The sequence below is a fragment of the Parambassis ranga genome, chromosome 5 (assembly GCF_900634625.1).
Source record: "Parambassis ranga chromosome 5, fParRan2.1, whole genome shotgun sequence".
NCBI classification, from domain to species: Eukaryota; Metazoa; Chordata; class Actinopteri; family Ambassidae; genus Parambassis; species Parambassis ranga.
In genome coordinates this window covers 4,747,493-4,763,127 of record NC_041026.1, presented here as the reverse complement: position 1 = coordinate 4,763,127, position 15,635 = coordinate 4,747,493, and the positions used below count along the sequence as shown (strand labels likewise).

General features: G+C 42.2%; 2 protein-coding genes across 3 annotated transcripts in view; both read right to left on the bottom strand.

Annotated features, from left to right (window-relative positions):
• Positions 1 to 5,340, bottom strand: part of LOC114435764 (myelin-oligodendrocyte glycoprotein-like) — a 43,966-nt gene extending 38,626 nt beyond the window's left edge. Inside the window, exons 1-5 of one of the 2 annotated variants that reach the window (XM_028405708.1) lie at positions 5,246 to 5,337; positions 2,593 to 2,970; positions 2,429 to 2,509; positions 2,086 to 2,204; positions 1,377 to 1,992 (exon numbers count right to left, since the gene is read on the bottom strand). In XM_028405708.1, the coding sequence (XP_028261509.1) occupies positions 1,969 to 1,992; positions 2,086 to 2,204; positions 2,429 to 2,509; positions 2,593 to 2,970; positions 5,246 to 5,327 (684 nt within the window). In that variant the 5' untranslated portion in view covers positions 5,328 to 5,337 and the 3' untranslated portion in view covers positions 1,377 to 1,968. Of the gene's footprint in view, positions 1 to 1,376; positions 1,993 to 2,085; positions 2,205 to 2,428; positions 2,510 to 2,592; positions 2,971 to 5,245 lie in introns of those variants that run through there. The other variant, XM_028405711.1, reaches the window with a different exon arrangement.
• A 5,924-nt stretch (positions 5,341 to 11,264) lies between these two features.
• LOC114435766 (butyrophilin-like protein 2) lies at positions 11,265 to 15,415 on the bottom strand. Its single transcript, XM_028405713.1, has 5 exons — positions 15,330 to 15,415; positions 12,429 to 12,806; positions 12,256 to 12,342; positions 11,712 to 11,830; positions 11,265 to 11,618 (listed from the first exon to the last, which is right to left on the bottom strand). The coding sequence occupies exons 1-5, from the start codon at positions 15,409 to 15,411 to the stop codon at positions 11,595 to 11,597; spliced, it is 690 nt and encodes a 229-aa protein (XP_028261514.1). The 5' UTR covers positions 15,412 to 15,415; the 3' UTR covers positions 11,265 to 11,594.
• Positions 15,416 to 15,635: the final 220 nt, after the last annotated feature.

The window sequence follows — 15,635 nt, the reverse complement described above, 5'->3', positions numbered from 1 at the left end:
CTAAAAGTTTTTGTGATTTTAAACATTTTAAGAGGTTAACCAAAGTCCAAAGAAATATCTTTGAGTAAAACACCTTTTCTCAGCCTTTTCCTGAAACTTTCTTTGCTGATGATAGAAACCACCGAGTTTATTCCAGTAAACAATTGCTCTGTACAACACTGTTCTTTTTAAAGTGTCTGATTTGGGTTTGGGTAGGTTGAAGGCACCTCTCAAAGCATGTCTGGTGCTGTAGTTGTGACCTTCACTGGCAAGCACCAGCTGAGAATAGAGACAGGAAGGCTTAGCTGATGTATAAATGTTTTTTAAAAACAGAATCAGGCTACAAGCTAGTCTATCTCCAACTCTCATCCATGACAAGTCACACTGTACCTGAGCACTGCAGAGCAAGACTTGCAGCTGTGTTTTTAATTTTATTTAGAAGCATTGGACCAGACTGCTGTGCAGTAGTCAAGATGTGACAACACAAGGGATTTTATTACTTGCTTAGTTGTTGAATGAGTTAGAAAATAAGCGTTTCTGCTCATTTTTGCTATGATATTATTAATGTGAGTAGTCCAAGAAAGTGTTTCATCAACAGTAATCCCCAGCAGTCTGGCCTCCTTGACTTGTTCAATGGTAGCTCCAAGCAAGGACACGCGTAGTTTCCCTTCCTTTCTCAGAGCATAATTTGAGCCAATGACAAGGCGTTTGGTTTTGATACGTTTAATTTCAGCTTATTTTCAGTTACCCAATTAGAGATCTGCATTAACTCATCCTGAAGTGCACAGCTCAGGTCTGTATTATTCTTTGGTGGGGCATATATTGTTGTGTCATCTGCGTAAATTGCACAGCAAGAATTTTTTAAGACATATGGCATATCGTTTACAAACACTGAATATAATAAAGGTCCAAGGCAGCTTCCTTGAGGGAGGCCGCAATTTAATGTTTTACAACACGAAAGAGACCCATCAAAAGAGACGACTGGCTGCCATTAAAAAGGAAGCTTTTCATCCAGTTTATGGCTGAAAGTTTAAAACCATAAGCAGCCAATTTCAAAATTAACAATTCAAAGTCAATCTAGTCATATTTAGTTTCGTCAATTCTAGACTGATAGTATCATCTTTAATAATCCTTTTCATTTTTAACTTCTTGATGACAAATTACATCCAGGTGTAAATGCATGTGTGCTTCTTTGTTACTGTAACAGTCTCTTTATAATCACATGATCAATAATCCATTAAAGACTGATTCTCTCCAGTTTTGGTCAACCCTTCCTGTAAAGTAAACAATCATTTGTTCAGTTTGCTAATAGAAGTACAACAGTATATGTGTTTATTAACAATGCTCATTTTGTGGCTATATTTCGGATGTAGTACCTCTCTGTGACCAGAGGGGGCTGTTGTAATGTCTGTTTTGAAATTAACCCTGTTGCAACACATGAGGCGGATGGGTCAGGATACACTGAGGAAGCGGTGTGTTGTTTGTGTTTCAGACGCCCAGGGTTCAGTCAGGGTTCTACTTTTCTCTCTTTTCTCTTCCTCATTTTTGGTCTGGCTGAGTGAATGACTCATCACACACATATAAATACATATGAAACTGATTTGAGATAACACCCACATAAACTGAGCAATTGTTTGTTAATTTTAAGATTAGGAATGACTTTAAAAAATGTGCATGTTTATAAAATGTATTTGAATGAAAAATAAATAAACATGTCAATGTGTCTATAGGCCTACATAAATACATTAAATAATACATTTAGAAATCCATTTCAACCACTTCCACTTTTTCACTGTCTTCCAGTGGACACGTTGTTGCAGCAGCTTTGACTCTGATGTCCATCAGTTGTGTCTGTCCACACCATGACAGCCTTCCTCCTGCAGGTCCTGTGAGTCCATCTGAGGCCAGAGGAGATAAAGTCCCTTTAACAGATGTGTGTGAGTGAAGCTGCTGTCCTCTCTGTTCACAAAGACCCCCTGAGCAAGGCACCTAGAGTGGAGGGACTTTACTGACCTGGAAGCAGAAGAGACGAGACACATGTCAAACACCTGTCTCCCAAACATCTGTCGGCCATCAGGTAAAAACAACTAAAGACTTTTGACTCACTTCTGATTTTTGGTGATTTGACACAAACACGTATAAACCAGATCCAACACAGAGGACCAGAAGGACCAGGAAGACCACCAGAGGGATCAGCCTGCTCCGATGAGACAAACCACCGAGATCTGTGAGACAGAGACCAGAACCACTGAGACTGAAATCCACTAAAACTGGAACTTTGAGGTGAGTGTCTGCTGCTTTACAGCAGCTAACACTGTGTTTCATTCAGCCACCACCTGCAAACACACTGAAGGTCAGATAGAGGTCAGATTTTCAAGAATAAAGAGCGAAAATATAAAGAAATAATGCTGGATTTTTTACAGAGTTTTGATCTTTGTTTAAGTCTCACCATCAGATTCGTCCTTTGGAGCTTGGTGGTTTCTGGGATCCAGTGGTGTCTCTGTCGTCCCTGTTTTAGCTGGTTTTGCTTCTGGAAGAACAGAAGATTCAGACTTATTCATGAAAATAACATTTAAAGGAGAGTTGTTGAAGTCACTGATGTTGCTTACTCACCAATGATCAGACTAACGATCGATGACTGAGTCCATCCCTTTAACATTGGGATGTAGCATCTGTATCTTCCTCCGTCTTCCTCTGAGACGTTGACGATTTTGAGCGATATGTTTCCATGTTTGAGTCCGTCTTTGAACAGCATGGTCCTCCCTCTGTACGCCTCCATCTGCATGTTGGGGTCCTCTTTGTAGTGCCGGTACAGACTGACATACTCCTCTCCTTTCAGTCGGTCTCTGGGGTCAGGCGGCAGGTCGGGCTTTAACCACTCCACTGTCCGCTCTGCCAGATTTAACTCAGGCTCCAGGCGACATGTCAGGATGACATCATCACCTGGAGCAGCCGTAACTCTCTCAGGTGAGCCGATGACCTGATACTGACCTGAGAAACAAGGAGGACATTTTGAAACCTTCTCAGTAGTCAAGCAGGAATCCTTTAGGGTCAGGTTCAAATCTTTTTTTCAGCTTCAGTTTTACTTTTCTGGTTCAATTCTCTTCTTCACTTTCGCCTCTATTTTTTCACCTTTGAGGTTCTGGCCCCATTTTTGTGTGGTGGGGTGGGGTTGGGGGTATAGGTGAAACTGAAAAAAGGATTTGAACCTGAAGAAATAAGATGTTAAACTGTAAAAAATTAAGGTTTGAATCTGAAAACAAAAAATAAAATACTAAATCTAAAAATATTTATCGAAATGAAACCTGAAAATAAACAATTTATTCTAAATATTTTTGAGATATATATATAATGGAAATGAAGTGTGTACGGTTTGTGGAATATGTGGTTTGCATGAATTACCAGTGCAGCAGTCGACACACAGACACACAATGTTGCACAATTCATTTCAGTAACATTTATAGCACAAAAATATTGGGGCTCAGCACATGGACGTCACTAGGGTTGACAGATCTCTATCAAATAAATGTAAGAAACACAAACAAGTATAACAAAATACATATTTACACATTATGATTACTTCATTTCTTATTGTCATTATATATATTATTTTTCAGATGGTTCCAGATGCTCCAGGTAATTTCCCACAGATTTGTCCCACAATGGGCAAATTGCGTTTTTGCAACAGCACAGTTACAGCAAGCAAAAGATAAGAAAAGCTATATACATAATAAATTAAACTACCGATATTATGCAATACAATCAAAAAACAGTTTACAGATTAACAATTACTGCACAGATGAGTGGAGGTAGAAGTGGTTTGTAGAAAACTGTACATAGTGCATCAAAAGAGTGAAGAGTGTGCTGTGTGAACATTGCACCTATCAACCACCAATCCAGCTGTTCATCTGTGGAAAAGTCTTCTGCCAGTGACTCTGAAACAGCATCTCAGTCTATAATCTTTTCTTATTCTTTCAGAAATAGTCGCGCTGTAAATGTCTCTTTTGTCCCTGCAATATTTGTGTGGCAAAAGTTGAAAAATGAAGCTGCGCTACATGAAAGAAGCGCTGTTTACTGTGAGCGTCTGAGAGCGAGCTCCCCTGTTCATCCGGAACGTCTGCGACGTAACTTCCGGGTTAGCGTAACAAAACATAGCACCGCTAATAAGTCAAATAAAAGTTTCCAGTAAGAAATAACAGTGAATAACAGTGAATAACAGGGGTATGCAGAACAATGCACCTTCCGGCTGAGGTAACAGTCCGCTACGCGTCTATTATTGCGTTCAGAGCCGCTTTTCAGATGTGTAGACGACTCAGCTAGTTAGTGGAGATACTTCTCTTGTCTTCAGAAGACATCTTTGAAAACCTACGTCAGAGGCACAAGGCTCTACAATTGGATATTTGAGCCCCTTGTGATATCGCTCGATGGTCCGATTGGACACTGACTCGCCCGTAGAATAATACAGCCGGTCTACGTCACACAGACATGCCGGAAGTGTCCTCTTTTCGAGGAAAGAAACAGAACGTCTCTAGCTATTACTTTCCTAATGTATGAGCGACATATGCTCTCATGTCGTATACGAGGTGGTCAACTTGAGTTCAACACGTGTATCTTGCTGACTCAGAGGGTCATTTAATCAGAATCGTGAACAAAAGCAGAAGCGGCCCCTGCAGCACTTTGTTGTGAAATGTGTCTATTGCAGCTCAGAGTGAATGGTGTGCGCGTGCACGGTGGCGCGCCGCAAAGGGTCCGGTACGTGCACGGAGGCGCGTCGCGTAGGGTCGGGAGCCCGCAGGAGCAAGGAGAAGGGTGGAGAGAGTGAGCCGGAGAGCAACCAGGTGGATGTTAGCTGGCCACCGGAGGAAAGTTAGTTTACGCCCATGTTTCCATGTGCAGTACTAGCCCAAATAAGTCACGCTTCAACCAACCTCCGTTATTTAGTGCACCACCACCATCCTTCATTGTCTGCAACTGAGTCAGCCCCGGAGGACCCCGCCTTCGGCCCTGGAGACCGTTCTCCCCTGTGTTCCCGACCACGGTTTGGATTAGGACAGGACGGCTAACAACTTGCACACACTGACCGTCAACGGAAGTTTTTAATGTATGTTAATTTATGCAGAAGGTTTATGAAACAGCAGATTAGGTGAATGTGTCCTTATATCACAGAAAAGAGACGACTGGTGGAAAACACTGAGTTATAATTAGAGGTTAATGCACTACTGTGTATTTTATTACAGTGTAAAAATAAGTAGCAGTATGATCTTACCTGTCACACATGTGAGGAGGACAATTAGTAGAAAAGTGATCAGAGTCAGAGCAGAAGAGAGAAAACCGTCCTCACTGCCCATTGAGATCCACAGAGTGTCAGCGTGTGAGACAACCCAGAGGCTGTGTGAATATATACTCTGAAACCGCCCACACTGAGACTCACTACAGGCTGAGACTCCTCCCACATTACTCAAATTACTCGGTCAAAGGGAATCCCCAGTGACGTAGCTCACTGTGATCCAGCAGCTCCGCCCACTTGTCTCTATTAAACCACCACAGCAGGCAAACAATAACAATCTCCATCAGTATTTCTGCTCCTATATAAAATAATCATAGAATAAAATCAATGTGTGTCCACAGACTGAGTGATCAGATATTTTATGAGACGACTTGTTTTCATCATTTTACAGTCTGATCACAGACAGAGACCTGCAGGAAGGATCCATTTAATGCTCAGTCATTTTGTTGGTGATGCTGATGACGTGTTTATGAACAATACTGACAGCAGTGATCAGCCTGTCAGAGAGACACATGCTGTTTTTAGTTCACTCAAGACCTGATTACAGTGGAACCACTTGACCATGATTGGAGGAAAAAGTCCAAACAAAATATACTACAATAATCACATAAGAACAGAAATGAATCATTTTCTCTGCTGTTATCTTTTACTTTTATCAACTTTAATATAATATAATTTAATTTACAGATAGTCACAGATAAAAGCATTTAATTGTTTCCTCTGACATCATTTATGTAATGTGATGAACTCTTCATGAGGAGGATCAAAGGACGAAGTGTCTGAAGTGAACTGAGCTGTTACAGACGATCACTGTTTGTGACGCCGCTGAACAAAGATTTAGTCAACAGGCAGCTGGTAACGCCTGCACAGCATTTCTGCTTGACACACCTCACCTTTCTATTTTTTATTTTTTTTTTTATTTTAGATACTGTATTAATCCCCAGAGGGAAATTCATTACGGCTGCTGCACAAGCAGTGTCATACAATGACTAGCAAGGCGCGCCACAGGCTAGGGTGAAGTGTCTTGCCCAAGAACACACAACAGTGACTAGGGAGGAGTTGGGATCGAACCACCAACCTTCCGGTTATTGGACAAGCAGTTTTTCCATCCAGAGCAGAGATCATCGGCCGATGAACTTTGGTTGACAGACTATTCACTCCCCGCACTCCCCGCGCCGATGAACAAGCGAGGAGAAAGTTCTTTGTTCTCGTGGAGCATGCTCCCAGCTCTACAACAAGCACAGAGATATGTCCGTGACAGACTGAAGACAAATGACCGCTGTCTGACAGAGCCCTACTAAAGCCCTCAGACTGTAGTTCTACACTGTTCTGTTTCACTGCAGTTTCTACAAAGCCAGTTTACTTAATTTCCACTCCAGCTCTAGCAGGACACAGACACTGCAATGCATCCATTTTATGTGAAAGTTTATGCAAAGGGAAATAGGAGGCTGTGGTTGTAAAGTGGACAGGAGTAGAGTGCTTTAAAAAATACAAATAAAACAAACAAATAATAAAAAAGAGAAAACATTACATGATCTATAGCCTGTTTGCTGGGCTTTATATATTTTAGTGTTACTTTTATTCATAAGACCTTTTAGTTTTGTAAACTTAAACTTTAGATTACATGTTTTTGAGAATGAGACCATCCAGATAAATGTTATGTTGTTGATGAATAAAATCTGGATTAAGGATATTTTATTTATTCAATGTTTATGTTTCAGTTTTCCCCTGAGGGAGCGCCACCTTATAGTGGTCAGGGGGATTGCGTGCCTCAGTGCTATACCAGCAGAAGCTTAGTCTTCAGGTGGGACTCACAGGTCTGAAGGTAGAGGCCTGACAAAGTGCAATCCACTTCTACAGGTTGGCTTTGGACACAGCTAACAACCGAATACAGCAAGGAACTTACTGTCACCATAAGACCAGAGGAAAAAAGTGCTTTAACATGAAGTGTACACATGATGCCCCCTTCACATTTCTGACCGCCCCCTCATACATGCCTGTCTAGAACCGGCCCTGCCTTGAACTAACAGACCCATCTGTTTTTATGTGCAGGTTCAGTTCTGCTCCTATAAACTGGTTTAGAACAGGTTCAGTGAGAATATCATCTGTGCATGATCCTGTGCTGATATGATCAAAAACAAGTGGCACTGACACCAGAGGGTAAACACACAGGAACTGTAGTGAGCCACTATTGCCGTCTTGTGGTCCAGTTGTAGTTTGGAAAAGGATGATTTCCACACAGTTTGTGTAGAAACATGATTGCTGGTGGGTGTGGTGTGTTTAAAGTATATGCTTCATGCAAAGAACCCTACAAAAACTATCCCTGGCTACTATGACAGCAGTCAAGTGTAACTGCAGTAGCCTAGACACCTAAAAGTGTTTGGAGAGCTCATGTGTTTATGGAAGGAAAAAATATTGAATAAATATGTACATATATCGGCCAATGTCTCTGATTTTGCATCCCAAATATCGGTCTTATAATGTTTTGGTTGCTCTGCAGCATTCAGGTGTGTGTTAACACAATGACCAGGTCAGGCCCAGCTCAAGGCATAAGCGAACTATGTGGCGGCTTAGGGCCCCTGGTTATAGGGCCCCATAAAGGCTTGGAACGGGCAACAAGTGATAGGCTCCCTCCTAGTGTCAATTGTACGGTACAACTCACTCATTTTAATTATATTCGGACTTAAAATTATGCATAATTATGGGCGTTGCAGCTTGAGCCACAGACAGTTGACGTATCACAGCGCGAGTTTCCTGCCTCCATGATCACCCGCCCCCATAAACTCCGCTCTGTTACTGTCGATGATATCACCATGAACACTGCGCAGTTAAAACGGATGATTTTTAATGTAATATTTTGCTGAGAATGTTACTAAACTGTGTGTTTAGTTATTGGAATGTTGAATGTATGAATTGGAATGATTGTGACCTGATTATTTTTTCATTGATTAGGCGACTAATTGTTACTTCTGGCCCTGCAGGTCAGGTTTTGTTTTGTTGAACCCATCAAATGAACTTCTTGTGCAAGCAAGTTGCTAGCTTACCTGGTAGATCATTTCATTTTTTTGTTTCTCCTTGGACTCGAAACCTTAGATCATTTGGATTTGGACCAGTTTTATTTATTTTTAACAGAAAAAGCTGGACGTTTGTTTAGTGTGTGGACTATATTAACGGCACTAATGCTTTAGATAATAAGAAATGTTTTGAAACCTGTTGAACTGCCGGTTGAGACAAATAACTGTTGAATGTATTTATTTTGTTGCCATAATGCAATTTAATATATAATTATTTTTGCACTTAACTCCGTTGTTGTGTCTTCATTCACACCCATTCAAGGCTCTAACAACCTCCTTCTTCTGCCAGCGAGTGAGAGTCAGCCAGATTTCTAAAGTGAATTCAGAAAGTGCATCCGAATGAAATCTCCTACCCTACCTTTAACATAGTTACACACACCTACAGGCAGTTTAGAGTCACCAATTAACCTAGCACGTCTTTAGACTGTGGGAGGAAGCTGGAGCACGCGGAGAGAACCCATGGGTTTTCGAGGCTTTGTTGAAGCTTCGACACCTGATTCAAGAAAAAGGTTCATACTCGAGGCTTCTATGACACAGTGCTCGAGTAGGACATCTAGTGGTGAATAAAATGCATTGCGGTGTGTGTTATTGGTTCATGGATTGTTTGGGATTTGAATCTCCGTGCACATTCGACTACACTACATGGCTGACACAATAAAATACATTAAACTTTCAGTTTCACTGCACACAATTGTTACAAAGTCACATTTGAAGTGGATACATAATAATTAGGGCTGATCAAACATCATGAATAATCCGATTAAAATGTTTAACACAATTAAAGCATTTGCAGCGGAGAACAAAGCTGGATGGTGGTGTAGTATGAGTGTAGGGGAATCATCGTCTGGATGGACAGAAAGGCCCCAGTCAGATCGGAACTGAGAACCTTCTTACATACAACTGTAAAATTGTAGAAAGGTCCTTAAACACAAATCAGTGCCAGTGTCTGACACTTCAGAAAATGAAAATAATGTATTTATTATTACGCAGACGTTTCTCATGACTTTTGATGAGAGCCAGTCCACTTCCTGTTTCCCAGTTTTCAGCAGCTCAGCACTCGTTCTTTCAGCTCAGGAGCTGGGTCCAGGTTACACCCAGGAGAGAAGAGGACTCTTCTCTCCTGGGTGTAACCTGGATCTGGACATTTCAAACTTGGATTCATCTCTCCATTAAACTCTTTTCCTGGCCTTCAGTCCGGTCTCTGTGAGCGTGTGCACATCTTTACCTTTTCTAAGACCATGTGGACTTATGATTTACTAATAATACTGTATTTTCTGGTTGTATTCTTGTGTCGGTTGTCAGCCTCCCACAGACATGACTGTTGTGTTCACCTTTCTCTGGTGCCTCATGTGTTTCACTTTCTAACCACCACTAACTCCCCCCACTGTGTCAGAGCAGCAACAAGCTGTGGTAGCAGTCCTTTGTCCAGCTGGGGGCGCTGTGGTTTCAGCTCTGAGGTCCTGTCAGCATGCTGTGCTGTGTGAGTCAGAGAGTCATTAAAGCAGGGAGTCCATTCACTGCTAGCTAGCTGGTTAGCATGCTAACCCTGGTAGATAATATGAAGAGAGGTCATATCAGCTGTTTAATGATTTATCAAACATTTCATTACATTTGGATGGATTAAACTTTTATTTTGTTAAATGTAGGGACTGCAGAGTGTCCCAGCATGCACTGTGCTCTGTGTCATCAGCACATGACAGAAAGCAGCAGACTGTAGCAGGAAACTAATCAGAGAGCGACTGGAAATGTCAGTAATGAGCCCAGCAGGTGAGTTAGAGGAAAAACAGAGAGTGCGATCTGTCTATGAGGAAGCTGCTGTATTTACCCTGTGATGAGGAAAACATGATCATGTGTTTTATCATCTGTGTGCTGTTTCATGTGTCTTTGCAGTAGTCATTGTTGGTGTTAAAACTTATGATGAAGTTACTTCAGTATATACCATCCACAGACATACAACCACTCTTTCAAGTAAACAAAAACATGCCCCCTTCAATGTGTCAAGGTGAAGAAAACATAATTTTATTTCTGTGACAACCAAGGAGCAAGATGAAGATGGTGTTTCTATGTGGAAGAGGCTCAGGATGAAATGATGCTGCCTGTAACTGCTAGAGAGATTCAGGGAAGTGAAACATCCAGAAAAAGAGGAGTCTGGACGCCAGGACTGCAGCCAGGTGCTGCTGGCTAACTCTCCACATTGACCTCCTTGAAGTGCAGTAGGAAGAGGTGGGGGGGCATGTTTTTGTGTACTTCAAAGAGTGCGTTTGTGGCTGTTTGTGACAGTGTACTGCAGAAACTTCATCAGACATTACAAGCTTTACAAGGTCAACATACATACTACAAAAACACATGAAACGGCAAACACACACACATGCACACACACACACATGCACGCACACACACTTAAAACAGCCTACTAAGCGCAATAACACAACCACAAAAAATGATGAAATTACAAGGATTTCATGCATAGGAATATAATGGGTTAATCATGTTGCAACACATGATACGCATTTTTCAGGATACACTGAGGAACCGGTGTGTGGTTGGCTGAAAGCCAACCCAAGGTTGGGTTGGGTTGGCACACCGGTTCCTCAGTGTATCCTGAAAAATGCCAACCCAACCTTCGGTTGGCTGAAAGCCAACCCAACCTGTGGGTTCCTCTTTGAAAGAATCTCACTCATTCATACATATGAAACTGATTTGAGATAACACCCACATAAACTGAGCAATTGTTTGTTAATTAAGGATTAAGGCTGACTTTATTAATCCCTATGGGGGAAATTAACAAACAAATGTGCATGTTTATAAAATATATTTAATTTAAATGAAAAATAAATAAACATAACAATATATCAAACCTTCAAACCTTCAGTCTTTCACTGTAAATTCTTTACACAGAGTCTCATTACCCTGAACACTGAGTGGACCACGTGATGGATGAAGCCCGTCATCCACAGACGGACAGACGTCCTCACCGTCTGTCCCTGGTTTGGTTCACTCAGTAGAAACTCAGTCCTCAAATATATGTGAATAAAGACGGACAGCTGTGAGCTCTGTCTGTCTCCCAGTGGACACGTTGTTGCAGCAGCTTTGACTCTGATGTCCATCAGTTGTGTCTGTCCACACCATGACAGCCTTCCTCCTGCAGGTCCTGTGAGTCCATCTGAGGCCGGAGGAGATAAAGTCCCTTTAACAGATGTGTGTGAGTGAAGCTGCTGTCCTCTCTGTTCACAAAGACCCCCTGAGCAAGGCACCTAGAGTGGAGGGACTTTACTGACCTGGAAGCAGAAGAGACGAGACACATGTCAAACACCTGTCTCCCAAACATCTGTCGGCCATCAGGTAAAAACAACTAAAGACTTTTGACTCACTTCTGATTTTTGGAGCTTTGACACAAACACGTATAAACCAGATCCAACACCGAGGACCAGAAGGACCAGGAAGACCACCAGAGGGATCAGCCTGCTCCGATGAGACAAACCACCAAGATCTGTGAGACAGAGACGAGAACCACTGAGACTGAAATCCACTAAAACTGGAACTGAAACCTTGAGGTTAGTGTCTGCTGCTTTACACCTGCTAACACTGCAGCTAAAGCTGAGCCGCCATCTTGGATTTTGAGGGGGCCATGTGGGAGCTCCTCAGACCTCCTGTGCTGTAAAAACTAAAACTAAACTAAAACTGGAACATTGAGGTGAGTGTCTGCTGCTTTACACCTAAAAATGTAATAACACAGCAACAAGTCCACAGACAGGCTGAACAGTAGTCTCTGTTTAACTGATCCAAACAGCAGATGCACTAAAGCTGAGCCGCCATCTTGGATTTTGAGAGCAGCTGTAAACATGACTCGTCCTGTTCTTTTAAAACGTTCACTTTAATTAAAATAATGCAGGATTTCTGATCCTTCAGTCTCACCATTCAAATCCTCCTTTGGACCAGTAGTCTGGAGGTTTGTGGAGAACAGTGTCGTCTCTGTTGTCCCTGTTTTAGTCAAGTCTCTGTCTGGAAAATGAAAGAGTCCAAATTAAAAAAAGTATTTTAACAAAAGGGATTAAATCAATACAACTCTTATTTTCTGTTGAACTCACCAATGATCAGACTAACGATCGATGACTGAGTCCATCCCTTTAACTTTGGGATGTAGCATCTGTATCTTCCTCCGTCTTTCTCTGAGACATTGAAGATTTTGAGCGATATGTTTCCATGTTTGAGTTCGTCTTTGAACATCATGGTCCTCCCTCTGTACGCCTCCATCTGCAGGTCCAGGACCTCTCCAGCATCCCTGTACTGATGGACATACTCCTCTCCTTTCAGCCGGTCTCTGGGGTCAGGTGGCAGGTCGGGCTTTAACCACTCCACTGTCCGCTCTGCCAGGTTTAACTCAGGCTCCAGGCGACATGTCAGGATGACATCATCACCTGGAGCAGCCATAACGGTCTTAGGTGAGCCGATGATCCAATACTGAGCTGAGAAAGAAGGAGGACATTTTGAAACCTTCTCAGTAGTCAAGCAGGAATCCTTTTAGGGCCAGGTTCAAATCTTTTTTTCAGCTTCAGTTTTACTTTTCTGGTTCAATTCTCTTCTTCACTTTCGCCTCTCCTTTTTTAACCTTTGAGGTTCTGGCCCCATTTTTGCGTGGTGGGGTTGGAGGTATAGGTGAAACTGATAAAAGGATTTGAACCTTAAGAAATAAGATGTTAAACTGTAAAAAGTTTGAATCTGAAAACAAAGAATCTGAAAATAAAACGCTAAATCTAAAAATATTTATTGAAATGAAACCTGAAAATAAACAATTTATTCAAAATATTTTTGATACATATATATATATATTTTATGATTGAAAAAATCATATGAATGTGTTAACTGAAAAATAATCAACATCAAATTTTAGTGTTTGAATAAATTTTATTCTTATCAAGTGAACAAAACTTGTGACCCCGATTTGGCTCCATAGAGCTTTGAGAAAGTTACCAGTTGGAAATGAAGTGTGTACGGTTTGTTGAGTATGTGGTTTGCATGAATTACCAGTGCAGCATTCGACACACAGACACACAATGTTGCACAATTCATTTCAGTAACATTTATAGCACAAAAATATTGGGGCTCAGTATCAGCAGATACTCAAGGTCAATTGACTCCGGGGGGCAAAAAAATCTAATCAGGACGTTGCTAATATTTAGCTGTTTGAGTTCAACACCTGTATTTTGCTGACTCAGGGTCATTTAATCAGAATCGTGAACAAATGCAGAAGCGGCCCCTGCAGCACTTGTGAAATGTGTCTATTGCAGCTCAGAGTGAATGGTGTGCACGTGCACGGAGGCGCGTCGTGTAGGGTCGGGAGCCCGCAGGAGCAAGGAGAAGGGTGGAGAGAGTGAGCCGGAGAGCAACCAGGTGGATGTTAGCTGGCCACCGGAGGAAAGTAAGTTTACGCCAGGGGTCTCAAAGTCAACTTACCCGGGGGGCCGCTGGGGGTATAGTCTGGGTGAGGCTGGGCCGCATTAAGGCCGCATTAAAAAAAAGGGTTTCACATATTCCAAAAAAGTACAACTGGTGCAATCGTCTAAATCTTTAATAATAACAGGTCAGAATAGGGATGCAAATTATTGATTAATTCAATAATCGTTGGTTGAATGACCTTATCGATCGAATTGATAAGAGGTGATTTTCCTGGGCCTGAATTTCCCTCAGTTTCACTAAGACTAAAATCTAAACATTGTTTACTAAATAAACTGCATGTCATATTCCTTAATGAGTGACTTGCTGTACCATTGGAGATACAGTACAGACAATGACATTTATGTAGGCTAAAATAACAAAATCTATTGTGAAGAGAAATGAAATAAAACATGTCCAGCTGCTTTAACATGAAAAGAAGTTGTTCACTGGCTCCTCACACAGACACATGTCAGGAGTCAGGCGTGTTGTTTACAGTGAGGGCAGCCACTGAGAACATGTGTCCATTCAACCAGCATCCTGATTAAAAAGAAAGAAAGAAACTCCAAGTACTTCATGTGACCTGCGTATTCACAGCGAGCACAAATGGAAATGCTGATTAACACGCGGCAGTCTCCTAGTTTGATCCATTCTGGGACTATATTCTGACGGAGCACTGCTACATGCGCACAGACAGCACCTGAAAACACACACGGTCAACATACCAGCAGCCAGGCTGCTGAGAACTGTCCAACAGACAGCGCGTCGCTCGGCACAGTTTTCAATGCGCGCTCTCATTCCTCTGGTGCAGTACGATCACATATGTGCGCACGCCTGTGTGTGTGTGTGTGTGTGTGTGTGTGTCGGGGGGCGGAACTCCTCTGCATGCAGAGACAGAAACAACACGCCGAGCAGAACAGAGGCTGCCACTCCTCAAAAAAAATCCCAAACTAAATATCAGAGAAATACTGACGGGCAATTAATAATAAAAATAAAATCCACAGGACAAGCCTCAGTAAATAAGTGCGTGTGAGAAAAATGTGCGGGCCGCACTAACACTAAACTTTGATGTCAAGTGGGGGGCCACAAAATATCGGCTCGCGGGCCGCAAATGGCCGCTACTTTGAGACCCTTTACGCCCATGTTTCCATGTGCAGTACTAGCCCAAATAAGTCACGCTTCAACCAACAACCTCCGTTATTTAGTGCACCACCACCATCCTTCATTGTCGGCAACTGAGTCAGGGTGGGAGTCAGCCCCGGAGGACCCCGCCTTCGGCCCTGGAGACCGTTCTCCCCTGTGTTCCCGACCACGGTTTGGATTAGGACAGGAACAGCTAACAACTTGCACACACTGACCGTCAACGGAAGTTTTGCATGTTAATTTATGCAGAAGGTTAATGAAACAGCAAGATTAGGTGAATATGTCCTTATAGCACAGAAAATAGACCACTGGTGGAAAACACTGAGTTATAATTAGAGGTTAATGCACTAAAAAAGATCATATTTCATTAGAGTGTAAAAATAAGCAGACACAGAGTAGCAGTATGATCTTACCTTCCACACATGTGACGATGAGAATGAGTAGAAAAGTGATCAGAGTCAGAGCAGAAGAGAGAAAACCGTCCTCACTGCCCATTGAGATCCACAGAGTGTGAGCGTGTGAGACAACCCAGAGGCTGTGTGAATATATATACAGGCTCCAGACTCCAGAGACTCCGCCCACATTACTCAAATTACTCGGTCAAAGGAATCCCCACAGTGACATAGCTCAGTGTGACTGCACCACTGTGATCCAGCAGCTCCGCCCACTTGTCTCTATAAAACCACCACAGCAGGCAAAAGTGATCATACTTATGTAAT

Excerpts from the sequence above, each read along its gene's own strand:
- LOC114435766 (XM_028405713.1), bottom strand. The coding sequence starts at position 15,411 with ATGGGCAGTGAGGACGGTTTTCTCTCTTCTGCTCTGACTCTGATCACT. Across the intron at positions 12,343-12,428 it reads GATCGTTAGTCTGATCATTG|ACAGAGACTTGACTAAAACA; the intron begins GTGAGTTCAACA and ends TTCATTTTCCAG. Across the intron at positions 11,831-12,255 it reads TCCAAAGGAGGATTTGAATG|ATCTTGGTGGTTTGTCTCAT; the intron begins GTGAGACTGAAG and ends TCTGTCTCACAG.